Source organism: Salarias fasciatus (assembly GCF_902148845.1).
Source record: "Salarias fasciatus chromosome 7 unlocalized genomic scaffold, fSalaFa1.1 super_scaffold_4, whole genome shotgun sequence".
Taxonomy (NCBI): domain Eukaryota; kingdom Metazoa; phylum Chordata; class Actinopteri; order Blenniiformes; family Blenniidae; genus Salarias; species Salarias fasciatus.
The window spans coordinates 23881074-23900023 of record NW_021941229.1 but is presented as its reverse complement, the minus strand read 5'-3'; the positions used below and the strand labels follow the sequence as shown (position 1 = coordinate 23900023).

Here is an 18950-nt window from a genome sequence, read left to right as displayed (position 1 = left end):
CAGAGTTTCCTCGTATTTTAGAAACCTGAGGAAGAAGCGATATTGATCTGGAGTTGGCCGCGCAGTGTTTCAGCTGGCTTCATGTTATCAGGAAAACAAATTAGATGTGTGTGTGAGTGGTCTCATAATATAACGGAAGACTTCTCTAATAATCAACATATCAATGGAATTTATGTCTGTTGATCTTTTGTTCTTTAGTTTTCTTACAATTTTAATCTATCAGATCAAACTTATCTTGTTTATCACCAGTAGGGCCAATAATACCCGCAGAACAGTCACTGAAATCTTCAACAATACGTCTTAAGTGATCTCCTGTTAGAACCATTGATAAAATAATTGGGAAGTTTGAATTTATCATGATTTCCCAGAATAATGCTATTAATGACTTTCCAAATCCTTTGGTTGTTTTTACTCTCCTCCAGTATTTTACTCTTGTAGCCCTTCTTCTGTTGTCTCATGACAGACGTCAGTTTATTTTTATATAACTTGTATTTTTCTTCACGTTCACTTGTTCATATTTGTAAAAAAAAATATATATATATATCCAAATCCAGATGCTAGACAGTCAGTAAACTGATGAAGATGCTCATCAATGAGATGATCAGTTTGACATGATCTAAGGTGTAAATCAGAGACGTTCTCTTCTTCCTCTCTGCAGTGTCTCTGACTCACGGCGTGCTGAAGAAAGCCCGAGGGAATCTGGAGGTGAGTGGAGCCCAGACACCGATGGCGTGGCGCGGCGGCGCTCAGAGCATCAGTCACTCAACCCGTCTTCTCCTTCCTCCTGTCGCTCAATGAACGGTAGACAAATTACTGCAGCCTGTTTGGGCTGAAAGCCCTGAGCGGAGCGGCGGCGACAGGTCAGTGTGGAGCGCGACTCCATCTGCTGCATGACGCCAGCGCCACAGGAAGTGTGTGTGAGTGTGTGTGTGTTAGTGAAGTTGGAGTAAGTGGAAATCACAAAGCACATCTCACGCTGCATGAAGACGCTGAGACGAGTTTGACATTTTGTGCCGAATGCTTGTTTGCTTTGGAGACGTTGAGCTCAGCTGGAAAACCCTGGATTGATTTGACCATTCCTCTCAAACTGATCAGGTCAGATTAACACTCAGAATACAGGACGAAGGTTTCTGGTTTCACTCCCGAGGCTTGAAGGGGATGGAAGCACACGGGATGTTTGAATGCCTCCAAATGAAGCATGTCGTTCTTACATCAGGGTTGTCCAACATAAGGCCCGTGGGCCAAAACCAGTCCACATGAGGCTCCAATCCGGCCTTCAAAATCACCAAGCAAACTGAAAAAATTTCACAAAAAACAGATTTCTGGAGCAGTGTTGTTTTTGGCAGCTTATTTTGATTTAGTTTTAGTCTTAGTCGTTTGGACAAAATCCTCATTAGTTCTAGTCACGTTTTAGTCATTTCTGCTCCTCGTAGTTTTAGTCTAGTTTTAGTCGACGAAAACCAAAGAGGTTTTAGTCCAGTTTTAGTCATTTAAAAAAAAAAAGACTTAAACAATACGTGAGGAAAAAGACGGACAAAGGAAATTTTTAAACCTTACCACTGTTTAAAGTCAAAATTATGAAAAACATTTTTTGCTTTTTTTTTTTTCACCAATAAATGGTCTTACTATAGTCTTACCACTTTTTAAAGTCAAAATTATGAAAAAATGTTTTTGTTTTTGTTTTTTAATTTTTCATTCAATGTTTTTTGCATTTTTTTTACCAGTAAATGGCCTTACCACTTTTTTAAAGTCAAAATTATGAAAAAAAAATTTTTTGTATTTTTTTAAAATTACACCAAGAAATGGTCCTACTATAGCCCTACCACTTTTTAAAGTGAAAATTATGAAAAAAAAAATCTCTTTTTTCACCATTGAATGGACTTATCACTTTTTTTAAGTCAAATTTATGAAATTTTTTTGTTTAGCTTTTTCACCAATAAAGGACAGATGCAGGAAATTGTAAACGAAACAACCATAATATGTACTTAAATGACACAAATTTTAAACAAAATTGAAAATAAATTTCTTCAAAATAAGACAACACCTGAATTATCTCCCCCCCCCCCCCTACTTATCTACTGGTCACACTCGGGGGAGCTTTTACTTTTTTTACGTTTACTGACGTTCAAAGTTCCAAAGCATCTTAACAAAATGTCAACAGCTTGAATGCAGATGTGCGCTGGCTGCTGCATGCGTCTGGTTCCGCCTCCTCCTGCCTCCTCCCCTCATCAGCCCGTCTGCTCCTTCCAGGAGGTGCCGCTCAATGGACAGTAGCGGACGGTCGGCCCGAGCAGAGCGGCGCGCGGTCGGAATCCTGCAGCGGCGGCTCCTGAAGCTGCAGCTCCTCTTCCTCTTCATCCTGCTGTCAAACCGTCACCTTACTATTGCACATGGTTAATTTTAGGTACTGAAGCTGTAAAAGTTTTAAATCCTCTGTATATACTTATCTCTGCTATTTTACATATTTTTCTTCTTTTTGTAAGAACAAAAAAAAAGTGTATTTTATTACTGTTTTCATCTGCCGGTTCATGTATAGGAAGCTTTAGGTTCTGCGTGTTGAAGAAATTATGTGCAAATGCAGTAAAGAAACGTGAACAAATGAAGCCTGTCGCTCTCATTTTAGTTTAGTTTCATTTGAAGAGAAAATCTCCTTTCCAAAAAGTGACTTTTCCCATTTCAAACAATGAACAGAGGAGAACTAACTGGTATAAAAGTCCCTTCATTAGCATATACGCAGAGTTTAGTTTAGTAGAAATCTTGGCAGCCTTTTTCCAAACGTCGCACACGAAGAAGCACAAATGAGAAAATAGTAAAGTTGGAGGAATAGTGAGAATGAGGCAAACTTGAGAAGAATTATAGATTATATATATATATATCAGTATATTTTTCTCAGTTTTCACTAAAAGATGGTCTTACTTTCCCTTGGCCTTACCTCCAAAATAAAGTAAAATTTATCAATATATTTTTTTTCTTCAATTTCAACCTTTCAATTTTCTCTCATGGATGGTCTTACTATAGCCTTACCTCCAAAATAAATTAAAAATTATCAATATATGTATATATATTTGATTTTTTCACTCATCGATGGTCTTGCTATTAACCTTACCTATAAAATTAAGTGAAAATTATCAAAAAAAAATTTTTTTTTAATTTTCAATCATCGGTGGTCTTACTACTTACTATAGCCTGACCTCCAAAATAAAGTGAAAATTATCAATGTTTTTTTTTTTTGTAATTTTGACTCATGGATGGTCTTGCGATAGCCTTCCCTCCAAAATAAATTAAACATGACCAATATTTTTTTTCAATTTTCACTCATCACTCATCATTCTCACACAATTTTTTTTTTTATTTTCACTCATCGATGATCTTACTACTTACTATAGCCTGACCTCCAAAATAAAATGAAATTTATCAATGTTTTTTTTCTTTTTTTTCAATTTTCACTCAGATGTTCTTACTATAGGCTTACCTCCAAAATAAATTAAACATAATTTTTTTTTTTCAGTTTTTGCTCATGGATGGTCTTACTATAGGCTTACCTATAAAATTTAGTGAAAATCATCAAAAAATTAGTTTTTCAATTTTCTCTCATGGATGGTCTTACCTCCAAAATAAATGAAATATGACCAATATTTTTTTTTTCAATTTTTACTCATGGGTGGTCTTACCTCCAAAATAAAGTGAAAATTATCCTTTTTTTTTTTTTTTTTTTTTTTTTTTTTTTTTTAATTTTCATTCATGGATGGTCTTACTATAGCCTTACCTCCAAAATAAATTAAACATTATCAATATATGTATATATATTTGATTTTCACTCATCGATGGTCTTACTATTAACCTTACCTATAAAATGAAGTGAAAATTATCAAAAAAAAATGTTTTTTTAATTTTCAATCATCGGTGGTCTTACTATAGCCTTACCTCCAAAATAAAGTAAAAATTATCAAAAACATTTTTTTTTTATTTTCACTCGTCGATGGTCTTACTTACTAGTTACTATAGCCTGACCTCCAAATTAAAGTGAAATTTATCAATGTTTTTTTTTTGTTTGTTTTTAATTTTCACTCATGGATGGTCTTACTATAGGCTTACCTCCAAAATAAATTAAACATTATAATATTTTTTTTTCAATTTTTGCTCATGGATGGTCTTACTATAGGCTTACCTATAAAATTTAGTGAAAATCATCAAAAAAATTAGTTTTTCAATTTTCTCTCATGGATGGTCTTACCTCCAAAATAAATGAAATATGACCAATATTTTTTTTTTCAATTTTCACTCATGGGTGGGCTTACCTCCAAAATAAAGTGAAAATTATCAATGTTTTTTTTTTTTTCCTTTAATTTTCACTCATGGATGGTCTTACTATAGCCTGACCTCCAAAATAAAGTGAAATTTATCAATGTTTTTTCTTTTTTTTTCAATTTTCACTCATGGATGGTCTCACTATAGCCTGACCTCCAAAATAAATTAAAAATGACCAATATCTGGTCTTACCTCCAAAATAAAGTGAAAATTACGAATATTTTTTTTCAATTTTCAATCATCGGTGGTCTTACTATAGCCTTACCTCCAAAATAAAGTAAAAATTATCAAAAACATTTTTTTTCACTCATCGATGGTCTTACTTACTAGATACTATAGTCTGACCTCCAAAATAAAGTGAAATTTGTCAATGTTTTTTTTTTTTTTTTTTTTTTTTTTTTTCAATCATGGATGGTCTTACTATTAACCTTAACAATAAAATTAAGTGAAAATCATCAAAAAATTTGTTTTTTCAATTTTCTCTCATGGATGGTCTTGCTATAGCCTTACCTCCAAAATAAATGAAATATGACCAATATTATTTTTTTCAATTTTCACTCATGGATGGTCTTACTATTAACCTTACCTATAAAATTAAGTGAAAATTATAAAAAAAAAAAAATGCTTTTTTTCATTTTCACTCGCTACCTCCAAAATAAATTTAAATTTATCAGTGTTTTCTTTTTTTCAATTTTCTCTCATGGATGGTCTTACTATAGCCTGACCTCCAAAATAAATAAAAAATGACCAATATATATTTTTTCAATTTTCACTCATGGATGGCCTTACCTCCAAAATAAAGCGAAAATTATAAAAAAAAAAATAATTTTTTTTTCAAATTTCACTCATAGATGGTCTTACTATGGCCTTTCCTCCAAAATAAAGTGAAAACTATCAAAACCAATTTTTTTTTTCACTCATCAATGGTCTTACTTACTACTTACTATAGCCTGACCTCCAAAATAAAGTGAAATCTATCAATTTTTTTTTTTTAATTTTCACTCATGGGTGGTCTTACTATAGGCTGACCTCCAAAATAAAGTGAAAATTATCAATTTTTTTTTTTTTTTTCCAATTTTCTCTCATGGATGGTCTTGCTATAGCCTTACCTCCAAAATAAATGAAACATGACCAATATTTTCTTTTCAATTTTCACTCATCACTCATCATTCTCACACAATTTTTTTATTTTCACTCATCGATGATCTTACTACTTACTATAGCCTGACCTCCAAAATAAAGTGAAATTTATCAATGTTTTTTTTTTTTTTTAATTTTCACTCATAGATGGTCTTACTATAACTTTACCTATAAAATTAAGAGAAAATCATCAAAAAAATTGTTTTTCAATTTTCTCTCATGTATGGTCTTACCTCCAAAATAAAGTGAAAATTATCAATGTTTTTTTTTTTTTTATTTATTTAATTTAATTTTCACTCATGGATGGTCTTCCTGTAGCCTTACCTCCAAAATAAAGTGAAAATTATCAAAAAAAAATTTTTTTTTTCAATTTTCACTTTCCAAAAAGTGACTTTTCCCATTTCAAACAATGAACAGAGGAGAACTAACTGGTATAAAAGTCCCTTTATTAGCATATACACAGAGTTTAGTTTAGTAGAAATCTTGGCAGCCTTTTTCCAAACGTCGCACACGAAGAAGCACAAATGAGAAAACAGGATTAGTGAGAATGAAGCAAACTGGAGAAGAGTTGAACACGATGAACCTTTAAATGAATATTTAACTTTTAAAACGAGTGGAAGCGTCGGGCTTCTGGCCTATAAAACTAGACCTGTGACAGGAGGCGGACCGGTCGCCGGCCGACGCTTCGTAGCACCAAGATCGCGGAGAAACGGGTCGATTTGACGTCAGGCAGCAGCCGGTCGCCTCCGAGGGTCGACGCTCTGGTCGTGGTCGAACGGTTTTGGCAAAAATAATGTATTAAAATAGAAAAAAACGGAACCACGGCAGAATCCACACTGAGGCGCACCGGGGGGGGTCAGAAGGGGCCGGACTATCTCTGCACCAGCCTGACGAAGGCCTGGACCAGCTGGATGAACGGCTCCTGGCCCTCCGGCGCCGCCTTGGAGCCCGGCGTGGCCGGCTTGGACTGGGAGGAGGGCAGCAGGCCGCCGGCCGGCGACGACGGCGAGCCGCGGCGGAAGTGGCGGGACAGGCTGGAGAGCAGGGTGCTCTGGGGGGGAGGGGGAGGGGGAGGGGGGTTAGAATGAGCCACAGTATCACACAGTCTGATTGGTTGATTGAAGCGGCGGCGGCGGCGGCGGCGGCGGCGGCAGCGGCGCCTCACCAGCTCCGAGCTGAGCTCCTGCTTCAGCCGCTGCTTGTCTCGGGGCAGGATGGCGGCGTCCTTCAGGCAGCGCACGGCCTGAGAGATGAGCACGTAGAAGCAGTTCTCCATGGTGAACATCAGCAGCGACCTGCAGGAGGACACACACACACACACACACACACACACACACACCGCTTTACCCCCGCCTGCTGGGGCCTGAGCGCCAGGGAGGGGGCGGGGCTTCTGACGGACTCACTTCAGCGCCTGGATCTCCTCCGACGAGGCCAGAGAGGCGATGCTGAGGGAAGCCGGCTCCTTCTTCTTCTCCATCTGCAGAGCAGGAACAGAGAGGGAGGGGTGAGGGGGGCGCCATCCCCCCACTGGGGTGACGGGCGGCGGCACCGCCGCCGCCGGCGTACCTCGCTCAGCGTGCCCAGCGCCACGTTGATGGTGGCCAGCAGCGTCCCGAACGACGGCGCCACGTCGGGGTCGAAGGCCGGCGTGGTGAAGCTGAGCACGAAGAGCGTGCGGTACTCGGCCAGGTCCATACACTGAGAGAGAGAGAGAGAGAGAGAGAGAGAGAGAGAGAGAGAGACACACACACACACACACACACACACACACACACACACACACACACACACACACACACACACACACAGACACACACACACACACACACACACACACACACACACACACACACACACACACACACACACACACACACACACACACACACACAGAGGGAGATAGACAGCAGGCTTTAAAGAGCAAATGACGCCAAAAACAGACTCTGGGTAACATTTTCTAATAAATACACACTACCTGTGTGTGTGTGTGTGTGTGTGTGTGTGTGTGTGTGTGTGTGTGTGTGTGTCTCACCTGGTCCAGGAGGATCTGGCAGCAGTCTGGGGTGAAGTGCTGCAGCGTGGCCAGGGTTTTGCTGAGGATCTTCAGGAGGCTGCACTGCACGGCCAGCAGGGCCTTCTGCTCCGCCTCCTCTCGCTCGCCTCCGCCCGCCCCGCCCGCCGCCGCCGCCTCCTTGGTCTGCTGGGGCCGCTGCGTCCTGGCGAGCGGCCCGGGCGGCAGCGCCTCGCCGTTTTTAGCCTGGGACGAGACGCGGGTCAGACGCGGCTGCGGATCCGGACCCGGGTCCGGACTGGAAGCGGAGGCGGGGGTTCTCTGACCTGCAGGTAGTGGTGCAGCATCTTCTTGCTGTGCAGCAGGTACGTGCACGTCTGGCACAGGTAGCACAGGTTGACCTGGACGTCCCGCAGCAGCTTGGGCAGGTGGAACTGCCACTCCTTGCAGAAGCTGGAGAGCTGCAGCAGGAAGCCCACCGTGTGGTCGGCCTCGTCCAGGCAGGACAGGCTCTGCACCGTGCGCACGGCGTTCAGACACTGAGCAGGAAGGGAAGGGGAAAACAGAACACGGTGAGCGAGGCTCAGACATCACTCTCCACGCAGGTGAGATGATCAAATTATGAAGGACAGTGAGAATTTTAACTGATGGAGAAATTTACCTAAAAAAAAAAAAAAAAACATTCGATAAAAGGTTCAGAAAACTGGACGACTATCGAGGCGGCATAAAAACACTCATTTTGCATTACTGTGTTAATTCAAAGTCCCGAAAGAAGTCTGGAGTACTGGAAGAAAGACAAACAAACAAAACATGTTTTCTGGAACAGATGCAGATGCTGGAAAGGATTTCATGATTTAGCCGTTTGTCACTCGGACTTGTTTTTAACAATAAATAACTGAGGAAGTCTCAAAACACTGCCCCCTAGTGGCCAGGAGAGGTAAACAATCACTGATTAAAGCTGCTGGACGACTGAATGAGGCTGGAGAAGCAGATCTCTGATCGAACCCAAATAAATGTGAACACATCCTGACGTGTCAAAACAGCCCCACCTGCAGGATGCGCTCCTGATGGACTCCCACGAAGTCCAGGGCCTCGTTGACGAAGTTGTAGCGCAGCGTCTTGAGCAGACTCTCCATCAGGGACATGCAGAGGCGGTAGACTCCCGGCCAGCAGGCCGAGTCCTGGGCCTTCCGGGAGAAGCTCTGCGAGGCGTTCACAGTCGGACGGCGTCACATTCAGGCAGCTTCCTCTTTCTTGTTTGTTTTAAATCACCATAAAGCGGCGTCTCTCACCTGTGACGCCCCGTTGGAAGAGACTTCGTACACGCTGAGCAGAGGCAGGCAGATGGTCTGGATGACTCCGGCTCCGGCGACCGCCGCAGCGCCCTGGCGAGGAAACCGAGACGTCTGTGAAGCCCGGAGTGTAGAAATCCGTGTTTAAAAAGTGCTTCTGCGCTGCCGCCGTCTACCTGGGGGGTGCGGGCCAGCGTGAGCAGCAGGTGCAGCGCCGCCTCGGTGAAGTACAGGTTGTTTTTGGAGCGCAGGCTGAGCTCCATGGCGCTCAGCACCGACGGCAGGACGGGGACCTTCCTCATCACCAGCACCCAGTGCTCGCCGTCCTCGTCGGTGCGACACAGCTCCTTGGCCAGGTGGAGAGCCAGGACGCACACCTGCAGGGGTGGGGGAAGATGTTCTAAACTGGAAGAATTTACATTTCCTGAAGTAAATCCAAGTGTGAATGCAGGTCTGAAAAACTTTAATGCAGAAGAAGTTCCCAAAAAAAAAAAAAAAAGTTGAATAAAGGTGGAAGTGTACACAGTTGAAACAAGCTGGAAAAAGTAGAGGAAAGGCTGAAAAAGCTCCAAAAAGTTTACAAAGATCGAAAAAGTTGAGAAATGCTGAAAAAAGTTTGAAAAAGCTGAAATGCATTTTAAAAAGATGAAAAAAGTAGGTGATGGTTGAAAAAGCTGAAAAAAAAGTTCGAAGAACCTGAAAAATGCTCAAAAAAGCTGAAAAAAGTGGAGCAGGGTTGAAAAAGTTGAAAAAAAGCTAGTGATACTTGACAAAATTTCAAAAAGGCCGAAAAAAGTAGAAAAAAATTGAAAAAGTTGAAAAAAGTTTTGGGGAAAAATATAAAAAAGTTTAATAAAGAGTTTAAAAATTGGAGTTGAACGGTTAAAATCAGTTCAGATTTGAAGGAGTTGAAGCGTTACAAAGTTGAAAAAAATCTCCATCCGTTAACACGGGGAAAAAGTTGCACAAAACGTTGAACAGATATCAAAAAGCTAGAACATTACAGGAAAAGCTGCACATTTTGATATCTGAATGGCTGAAATTGGACAAAATTTGTAGGAAGAAAAGAGTACCAAAAAACAACAGAAGAAAAAAAAAAGTCAGAAGAAGCAGAACTAGAAAATTTGCATTTCCTGATCAAACTACAAGTATGGATGCTGAGCTGAAAATGCTAAACTGTAATGCAGAAGAAGCTCAAGAAGAAAAGTTGAAAAAAGTTGGATAATTTTGAAAAACCTGGAAATGTGAACAAAGAAAGAGGTTGAAAAATGTTAGAAAAGTTTGAAACAACCTGAAAAAAGTTTGAAAAGTTGAAAAAACTTGAATTTTTTTTTTTTTTTGAAAAAGTTCAAAAAAAGTTGAAGAAAAAGTTTGAAGTTGAATATTTTAAAAGTTGAATGGTTAAAATCAGTTGAAGGTTTACAAAGTTGAAAAAATCTCCATCCAATAAAATGGGAAAAAAAAAGTAAAACGAAAGTTAAATATTTTAAAAAGTTCAACAGATCTCAGAAAGCTAGAAGACAACAGGAATGTCCTCACAAGCTGCACGTTTTGATATCTGAATGGTTCAAATCGGAAAAAATTTGTAGGAGAAAGGTGCCAAAAAACGAAAAGAAGTCAGAAGCAGCAGAATTAGAAAGATTTAGAATCGTGTGAATCGTGTGAGCGCCTCAGCATCGCGCCCCCCCTCGCTCCGTCCTCACCCCGTCTCTCTGGTCCTTCTGCGGCCCGCGGGGAGAGTCCGTCTCCATGCTGTCCTCGTCCTCCGCCGCGTCGCCCGCCTGGCTCATGTGGCGAGTGCTGTCGATGAGCGCCAGCGCCTCGTCCTTCACCGTCTCGCACACGGACAGCAGCAGCTGGGGCAGCTGGGAAATGTCTCCTCCTGGCAGAGAGAGAAAGAGAGAGAGAGACGCGTGAGTCGCCCGGACTCCGGCGGCGCCGCGGAGGGCGGAGCCTTCCTCACCGTTCAGTCCCTGGATCTGCAGCACGGAGATGAGGGCGGAGAAGACCTTGGCCTTGGTGCGCTCCATCAGCTGCTGGTCGGCCTGCAGGACGCTCTCCAGGATCAGGGACAGCGGGGACAGGATGTCCGGAGCCGCTGCAACCACGCTGAGGACGGACGGACGGAGAGAAGAGGTGTTGAAACAAGCTGAGCAACGCTTCGAAAGATGCTGATGCGCACCTTCTCCACTGCTTGAGGAGGATGAGGAGCAGCGTGGCCATCATGGAGCCCAGACGGAGACAAGGCACAGAGGTAGGCGTCGTCAGCTGAGGGACAGAAATCATTCAGCAATAAATAACAACAAGTATCAACAAAAAGCTTTAAATGCGACAGTATTGACGATGCTGTGACTCACGGCGGCTTGAGTTCCGTCTAAAACGTCCATGAACAGCTTCAGCTTGGTGGAATCGTCCGTGAGCTGCATCACTTCAGACTGGAAACGAAAAAACGGCTGCGTGAACGAGCCGTGTCGGACTGTTACTGAATTCCAAACGATCGGCTTCCCGACAGGTCCGGGACGTACGTGGCCGGTGGCGAGAATCAGCAGCATGCGCCAAGCGGAGATCAGCATCTGGGTCTCGGCGAAGTAGCAGACGCCCTCCTCCTCCATGGCGGCCACGTGGCACACCAGCGCCTTGACGTACTGCGACCAGTACTCGTAGCGCCGCGCGTTGGAGAACTTCTGCAGGCCGTCCTTCAGGGACTGCTCCAGCGAGCCGCTGCGGATCACATCGGCCGGGTGAGACGGCGGCGGGCGAGCGAGCGGGCGGGCGGACGGGGCGAGACGTGAAGCCCGACTCTACCTGACGACGTAGTAGATCTCCAGGCCGATGATCTTCATGACGAAGGCGCACGTCTCCAGGACGCAGGGCTGGGGACGAACGGGCGGACAGGTCAGTGAGGCTGCCAACGTGAGGCCGAACTGCAAACCGAAGACCGTCGCAGCACCTCTGTGGTGTCCGACGGCGGCGTCAGGGTCCCGAACAGAGGCGTTGTCAGATTCTCCCAGAACCGCTCTCTGGAGGGAAAAACACCGCAAATCCAACCTTTCAGAACGTGGAACCTTTCCACAGGCTCGCCGTTCTGGATCGTTCTTTACTTGGCGCGGAGCACAGAGATGGCGCTGTCCCGGCGGTCCTGCCACAGCGCCAGGAGGAAGGCCAGGGCGGCGCGGTGCAGCAGGGGGGGGCACCAGTACTTCCCCTGCTGCTTGGAGTCGATCAGGTCCAGAACCACGTGCAGACAGCTCCACTCGCCCAGCAGGAACTCCTGCAGGTTAAAGAAAACAACATGGCGCTGATCCTCGCACTCCCAACGCCGCGCCGCTAAAAGGAAAAACCGACAGGATGTGCTTCACACCTTCGAGCCCTCGCTCCCGTCCTTCACCTCCAGGTTGAGGAAGAGCTCGATGAGGCCCGGCTGCGTTTCCACGGCGACGGTCAGAAACTCCAGGATCATGACCTTGATCCTCATGTCTTCGGTTTTGCTCTGCAGGCGGGTGAGGAAGGCGTCCCGGATGGCGGCGGCGTCGCTGCCGAGGCAGGCGTACACCGACATGGGAGCCACCTGAAAGCGGCGCCGGCGGAACACGGTCAGAGTTGGTATCCCACGCCTCCACAGTCCGGCGATGACAGAGCCCTACCGTGGCGAGCCTCTTCAGCAGCTGGATGGCGAGGCGCGGCAGCGCCGGGTCGTGCTTGTGGTAAATATATTTGGCCAGGACGGCGATGAGGTTGCTGCCGTGGCCGCCGTGCTGCGTCAGCGCCTGCTCCAGCGGCGACGCGGCGTCGGACGGCGGCTTCAGCCGGATGACGTTGTTGGTGACGGAGAAGGCCAGCTTGACCGTCTGGATGAGGATCTGCCCGGGACCTTCGGCGCCACAGCTGAAGGCACCGGAGGGGGGGGAAACGCCGGCGTCAAGACAAACCAAAAGTCGGGAGCCGATCGATGCCATCAGACCGCTCACCTGCTGGGCTGCGCAGCCAGAACCACGTCGATGGTGTCGACGCCCACGCCCATGATGTTGACCACCGCCTGGCCGGCTTCCGTGTTCGCCAGGCTGTAGATGCACAGAGACTGCAGGGTGGGGGTGCTGCGCCAAGACAGGAGGAAGAAACCCATGGAAACATTATCAATACATATTAACATATGATAATCAATCAAATATCAGAAAATGTTTTGTTTAATAAGATCATAACACAATGCAAAGATGAAGTACTGTGACGGTTTCAGCATGAATGGAAACAATCAAAGCATTCTCACACCACAATGCTCCCTGAGTATTGCAGCTGCTCTGCATGTATTCATCAGTTATTCATGAGTGCTCAGACTCATCCTCACCTGCCCTGGTCCTCCCCCTCTGGGCTCAGATTGAGGATGGCGTGAATCAGCTCCAAAATCAGACAACCTGTACAGAAAGGAAGGAGGCCTTTTGTGTTTGCAGTCATTCTTTCTTCCTCTAGAAGGAGAGAGAAAGAAGTCCTGAACTTACCGATCCTCTCCCGGACTCCGTAGGTGTTGTAGCGCCACTTGTGATACGTGGGAAGCATCTCCTTCAGCACCAGCAGCACGCAGGGGATCAGGCCTTTGTTCTGGGTGCTGCCCAGCTGACCCTGAGTGACAGTGAAATATAGAAGTTACCCGTTACAGCAGCGGTTTACCCAGGGACCCGGTCCAGCTGGGAGCCGGCGTTACCTTGACCAGGGTGGTGAGGAGGCGCAGGAAGGCGATGGTCACGGCGTACTCGCCCCTGGGCTGCTCGATCTGCACCAGCAGGTTGCCGTAATTACCCGCCTTCATTCCCTCGGCACTGGGAAAACAAAACAGGATTTATTAGTCAACAGCTGAGAAAAAAAGAGCGTTCTGATTGTCAGACACGGAATATTTTTCACCTGACACACTGAGCCATGTTGGTCAGAGGGTTGGAGGCGAACGGGAGGAAACCAGTGTGGTGCAAACTGGACCAGACCTGAGGGGAGAAAAAGAAAGACAAGATGTAAATGTATGAATAATGTCGAAAACCAACTTCATTCTCTACGTTTAAGACAAAGGAAGTGAACCGCAGACGAACCTTCCCCGGCATCCTGGCCGCCAGCACCGACAAGCAGTTGACACAGGAGGCGATCACGTCCACGGGAGGGTTGATGACTGAAGTTAACCTGAGCAAGACAGAAAGAGAAACCCGGCTATATCATCAAATTCCAACAGGAAACAACAGATGCAGCTGTGTTTTTGTCCCAGGGAGGCTGCCGTACCTCTGCAGCAGCATGTATATGCGTGAGGTGAGCGGCAGCAGGCAGTCGGAAACCGTCCAGTCTGTGCTGATGATCTTGTGGACGAGGTCGAGGATGGGCTTCACCCGGGCGCAGTGAGCGAGAACGTCTGTCAAGAGGACATCGTGAAATAACATCCATGTTTCTGCAGCGGCTGCTCTGTATCCAGCAGCAAATAGCTCTACTGAGAAATAACTGTGTGTTTATCGAGTTATATATGAGCACAGAGAAAGATTTCCAGATGTGCACCTGCAGTGGAGACCACGTGCAGCAGCATCTCCACCTCACAGGTGAAGAGCGTCCAGGAGCTGTAGGAGTAGTCCCACCGCACCACGTAGGTCTGCTCGCCCCCGATCATCACCTGGCCCAGGACGCCCTGCGGCATCCACAGGTTGGTCTGCCCCGTGCCTGAAGAGAGAGAATCAAACGATCGATTCAGGAATCACTCTGAAAAACATGCATCCACGCTTCAAAATGCGTCTGAGATGTGAACCACGGTGAACTTTCTTCAACTAACCGAGGGGGTAGAGGAGTTTCTGAGTCTGTCTCCTCCAGAGCGTCTCGTCGTCCTTGGATATAACGTCGTTGGGTTTGTGTTTGTAAACTTGTGTGTAGAAGGACATCTTATCCAGAAAGTTGTAAACCTGTCGAAGAGAAGTTAAAATGTCTTTACATCAGGAAAGATGAATAGAGGAGCATCGGTGTGTTTGCGTTTGCGTGACGTTCACCTTTTTGACGGTGGATTTGTTGGACAGCAGTGCCGTCAGCAGCTGCAGCAGAGGCCCGATCTGATGGGGAAACATCCCCACTGCGCTGTCCAGGATCATCCCCAGCCCCATGTTTGGCTTCTGCATTTAGAAATGTCAAACGAGACAATTTATCAGCTGGTTGTCCAAAATCTGTTCTATCCAGATTCAAATCCTGATCTGGATCGACTCCCGCACCATTTCCCAAAAGACTTCAGCCAAACTGGGGGCGGAGAGGACTTCACAGGCAGCGTCGATCAGGTGCGAGCACTGCGTGGCCACGCCGTCCGTCTGGAACAGGCAAGACAACAAGGCATGTTCAATACTTAGGCTCGAACTGAGCGATCGGGATATCGGGTGTGAAAAAGCTGCGTACCTGCAGGCTCTCCTCTTCAAAAGAAGTGATCACGAACGACAGGAGGCCATACACGCACATTTTTGCTGTGCTTGCTGTACACTGGAAGGACAGAGTTCAGACATTTTATGAAATTAAACAACCTGAAGCGCAACACGAAACAGTGGGTGTTGACCTACGTTGTTTCCTGAGGCTCCGAGGCCTTTCAGCATGGTGGACAGGTACTGGAAGACCCCCAGCTGCAGGGCCGTGTTCCCGATGCGCCTGACCACCGGATTGGTCTCGTCCGGCCTCAGGGTGTGTCTCAGCAGGACCCAGGCCAGCAGCACCGGCCCGTGATGAGGAATGTCCCCGAAGGTCAGCAGCAGCTGGTCCATCTCCTGGAACAGGCACAACAAGCACAACGCATTACAACTGAAAACCTGGGCCCTCCACCTGCTTTTCAAATATCCCCCTGAAAACAAGCAGCTCACTCTTGAAATAAGACTCAAATCTAAGTTTTACGTCATTCTTCAGCTCTGAAAAGCCTTTAGAACTCACTGATCCTCAGAGCTGCAGTATGTTTACCACCAGAAGTAAACTTGACTTGAGACAAACCTTAATGACGTCTGCAGCGCAGGAGAACTGGTGCTGCTCTGTACAATCCTCCAGAGCGCACTTGTGCAGGAAGTCGATGTCCATTCCTTCCACCAGAATGAGGGAGCTCAAGTATCTGGAAGCGACAGGGACAGAAACGACATATATAAAACTGAAAAACTGTAAATTCAGAGGTAAACTCTCAATAGCCTCAATTTAATCATGAATCGAACCAACTGAATTTAAACATAACAACTGTCAAATCAACTGGTGCACCGACCCGATCCGGTCAACCAGCGCGTCCATGCTCTTGTCCACCAGGTGTCTGTTGGTCTGCCGCAGCCCGAAGCCTTGCTCTTTGAACATCTTGGTGAAGCTGAGGAGGTCGGACGGGCTCATCTCGAAGTAGGCGTAATACAGAAAGATGATCTCCAGCAGCAGGGACTGTTCTCTCAGGCACTGCAGGAACCAGCGCGACACCTGCCGCTCCGTCTGGGAATACAAGCAAACACACCAATCAACTATATTCAGACAGAAACAAAAGCTCTTGATAGCATCGGGCTAGTAATAAATATGCAACATAGGAACTTTATCAACTTTTTTTTTTCCTAAGAAGTTAAAATCACCATGAGGTTTCCGTGGGTTTCCCATGTTGGTGCTTCTGCCTTGAAGAGACTCTCAAACTGTGCCTGATAGCAGCTCACAAGGTCTTTCTCCAGCTTAGTGACACTATTACTGTACTCAGCCTGAGCAGAAAACACACACACACACACACACACACACACACACACACACACACACACACACACACACACACACACACACACACACACACACACACACACACACACACACACACACACACACACACACACACACACACACACACACACACACACACACACAGTTACATTGCAGAAACAGAAACAAATCAAACTACATTCTATACATTTAAAAGATATTATCTGGTTGAATAAAAGTGATTCTTACACTGTAGGGATGACGCTCATCCTGAAAGTAAGTCAGCAGGAGGAGGACACATCTGAGTAGACACATGCGCTCCTCATAGTAATAATCCGCTATCTGTAAAGACAAATAAAGAAGTCAAACTTAACATAAAAAAGTCAATGCTTGGTGAACACTTAGCTGAATATTTTAGCAGTAAAGTGACTACATGTGAAGAGATGCGTACATCCAGAGTCGTATTACTGATATTTTGAATGTACATGGTGACATTTAAGCAGTTTTGTGCATCCAGATGTGTTTGTGTGGTTAAAAATTGAAGGCTTGTATATGCTGACATGCAACTATCTCAAAATCTCAGCACTGACCTTCAGCAGCAGTGCCTGACTTTGCCTCTCATCCTTGAGAACAACCTGCAATATTAAAAAAAAGGCTCTGTAATACTTGGATATTATAGACATTTCAACTCACAGCAACAGACCCAAAAGGAATGTCGCATAAAAATAAAAGTTTGTTGGAAACATTTTCAATGCTTACACAAAATGGAATGCAGGGATTTCAACAAATGTGTAGAAAATATATGAGGCAACAGGCACCTTGAGTGAATCACGGGTTCCCCTGTAGTCCTCCTGTAGGTAGCACTGTAAAATCTGCACACTCTGCTGCTCGTCGAGATTCTGTAACAACATTAAAAGGCGATTGAATAAAACTGATGTGATTTTATGAACACTGTCAATTCACTCTGAAATGCACTGAAACACATGCATCACAGAAAGGTATATTTACATTCTGAAAAGTTATTCAAACTTTCATAAAAAATACAAACACACAGACATATATACAACAAGACAAACCTGCCGTTCTTTACTGAATTTCGTGTGTATAAGTTTTGGTTTTGTTCTTACTTGACTGAAGTCAGGAAAACATAAACAAACAGTTCATACATTTTCCATCAAGTGAAACCAGAAAAAGAATTATTGGCATCTTACTAGAAGTTTACTGATCCTCAAACCAAATTCCTTCAAAGGTTGAGCAACATCTTTGTTGTCTTTCACTTTGGCAGCAGATGACGAGCTAAAACAGACAATAATGACAGTTACCTTAAAATTCATCAACGACAGTGACACTAAAATAAAGCAGACAGTAACAGTACCTGGGCGGCTTGTAGTAACTGAGTCCTTGATGCAGTCTGTCCCAATGTCTGTCCAGCTCTGCTTCTATCTGAACCTATCAAACATTAGTTGAAAGAGAGATTCTGTGTTAAATGAACGTTTGCGTTTCATGACTACCAATGTCAAACACACATACCGGCTCCCTCAGTGCAGACCTCCCGAGCAGTATAGTCCATAATTCTCGACAGCTCCTAAAACAACAGACATTTCATTGGAAAACCTGATGATCAATAAGTGGAATTTAGAATTGATGTATTTAAAGTAACTAAAATCGGTGAGCAGCCTTCAAATGCAGGCTTGAAAAGTACAGTTTATTAAATGGGTTTTAACCCATAACATAAACGCGGACCTTGCCCAACTTTGAGAAAAGTGCATTAGAAATATCAACAGCGTGTGACACATCAGCTGGCTTGCTTTATTGACAGGCGGAGCGTGACAGCAGGCAACATTTCAAAAAGTCCGCTCTTCTGATTTGATCAGCTTTTCCGAGCCGTTATCGGGGTCCGGTTGACCCGGGACGACTCATGAACCTAACTAAAAACCACCTTCTCTAATTACTATAAGATAAAACACAGCAATATGTCGGTACTTTCCGGCGATGCCGTCCTTTTGTTGACATGCGGCTGACACACCGCGCTGCTCACGAGCCATTCAAATCATAGCTGGAAGCACATGCTAAGCTAACTTAGCGTGCTGCTAACAGCTCAAAATAGATATTACGAAATCTGAACGTAATTGTTAACCGGACTTTTTGAGGAATCGCGCTCGGGATAAATCCTCTCCCGCTGCCAAACACTTTTTAAATAGTTGTTTAATAACTCCAGACAATAAAATAAAGTTTGTTGCTATGCTCCTACCTGACGCTCAGCTCCGATTCCGCCATCTTCACTCCTGCCACCTGATTGGCTGTTGATCCATGTCGTCACTGGTTACGTAGGCACGTTTTCTACGTTGGCAAATTGCTCTTCTTCATGAGACAGACAACATGCCAATGTCTACTGTACTGCCATCTAGTGGACGTTACAGCTCTAAACCTCATTTCACACATACAGTACATACAGATGTCAAAGTAATATGTTCCCAAACAACAGTGCATTTAAAAACAGAGACGGG

The 18950-nt window shown here is 44.9% G+C and overlaps 2 protein-coding genes across 2 annotated transcripts in view; one reads left to right on the top strand and one right to left on the bottom strand.

Annotated features, from left to right (window-relative positions):
• LOC115382446 (CDK5 regulatory subunit-associated protein 2-like) overlaps positions 1–2620 on the top strand; it is a 34245-nt gene extending 31625 nt beyond the window's left edge. The window contains exons 48-50 of the mRNA XM_030084170.1: positions 659–705; positions 806–860; positions 2251–2620. Coding sequence (XP_029940030.1) covers positions 659–705; positions 806–860; positions 2251–2333 — 185 coding nt within the window. The 3' untranslated portion in view covers positions 2334–2620. The remainder of the gene's footprint in view (positions 1–658; positions 706–805; positions 861–2250) is intronic.
• Positions 2621–5883: 3263 nt separating this feature from the next.
• LOC115382444 (nucleoporin NUP188 homolog) lies at positions 5884–18720 on the bottom strand. The gene is made up of 42 exons (XM_030084168.1): positions 18695–18720; positions 17974–18028; positions 17819–17892; positions 17655–17739; positions 17262–17342; positions 17034–17078; positions 16693–16785; positions 16329–16448; positions 15983–16194; positions 15724–15838; positions 15306–15506; positions 15148–15228; positions 14970–15062; positions 14754–14873; positions 14543–14669; positions 14275–14433; positions 14008–14134; positions 13824–13911; positions 13645–13721; positions 13448–13562; positions 13245–13365; positions 13094–13160; positions 12720–12845; positions 12396–12636; positions 12113–12319; positions 11853–12022; positions 11702–11771; positions 11557–11624; positions 11277–11472; positions 11109–11186; positions 10934–11019; positions 10715–10860; positions 10455–10633; positions 8928–9128; positions 8752–8844; positions 8509–8661; positions 7786–7998; positions 7481–7705; positions 7015–7146; positions 6852–6925; positions 6614–6743; positions 5884–6499 (listed from the first exon to the last, which is right to left on the bottom strand). Exons 1-42 carry the CDS (start codon positions 18718–18720, stop codon positions 6320–6322), a joined length of 5250 nt encoding a protein of 1749 aa, XP_029940028.1. The 3' UTR covers positions 5884–6319.
• Between the last annotated feature and the right edge of the window lie 230 nt (positions 18721–18950).

What these genes read in the sequence shown, in the direction of transcription:
- LOC115382444 (XM_030084168.1), bottom strand. Translation starts at nt 18,720, where the DNA reads ATGGCGGAATCGGAGCTGAGCGTCAG. An exon ending in GGTCTGCACTGAGGGAGCCG is followed by an intron (nt 17,893 to 17,973) that starts GTATGTGTGTTT and finishes AATGTTTGATAG; the next exon opens with GTTCAGATAGAAGCAGAGCT. An exon ending in AAACCCACGGAAACCTCATG is followed by an intron (nt 16,195 to 16,328) that starts GTGATTTTAACT and finishes TTGTATTCCCAG; the next exon opens with ACGGAGCGGCAGGTGTCGCG.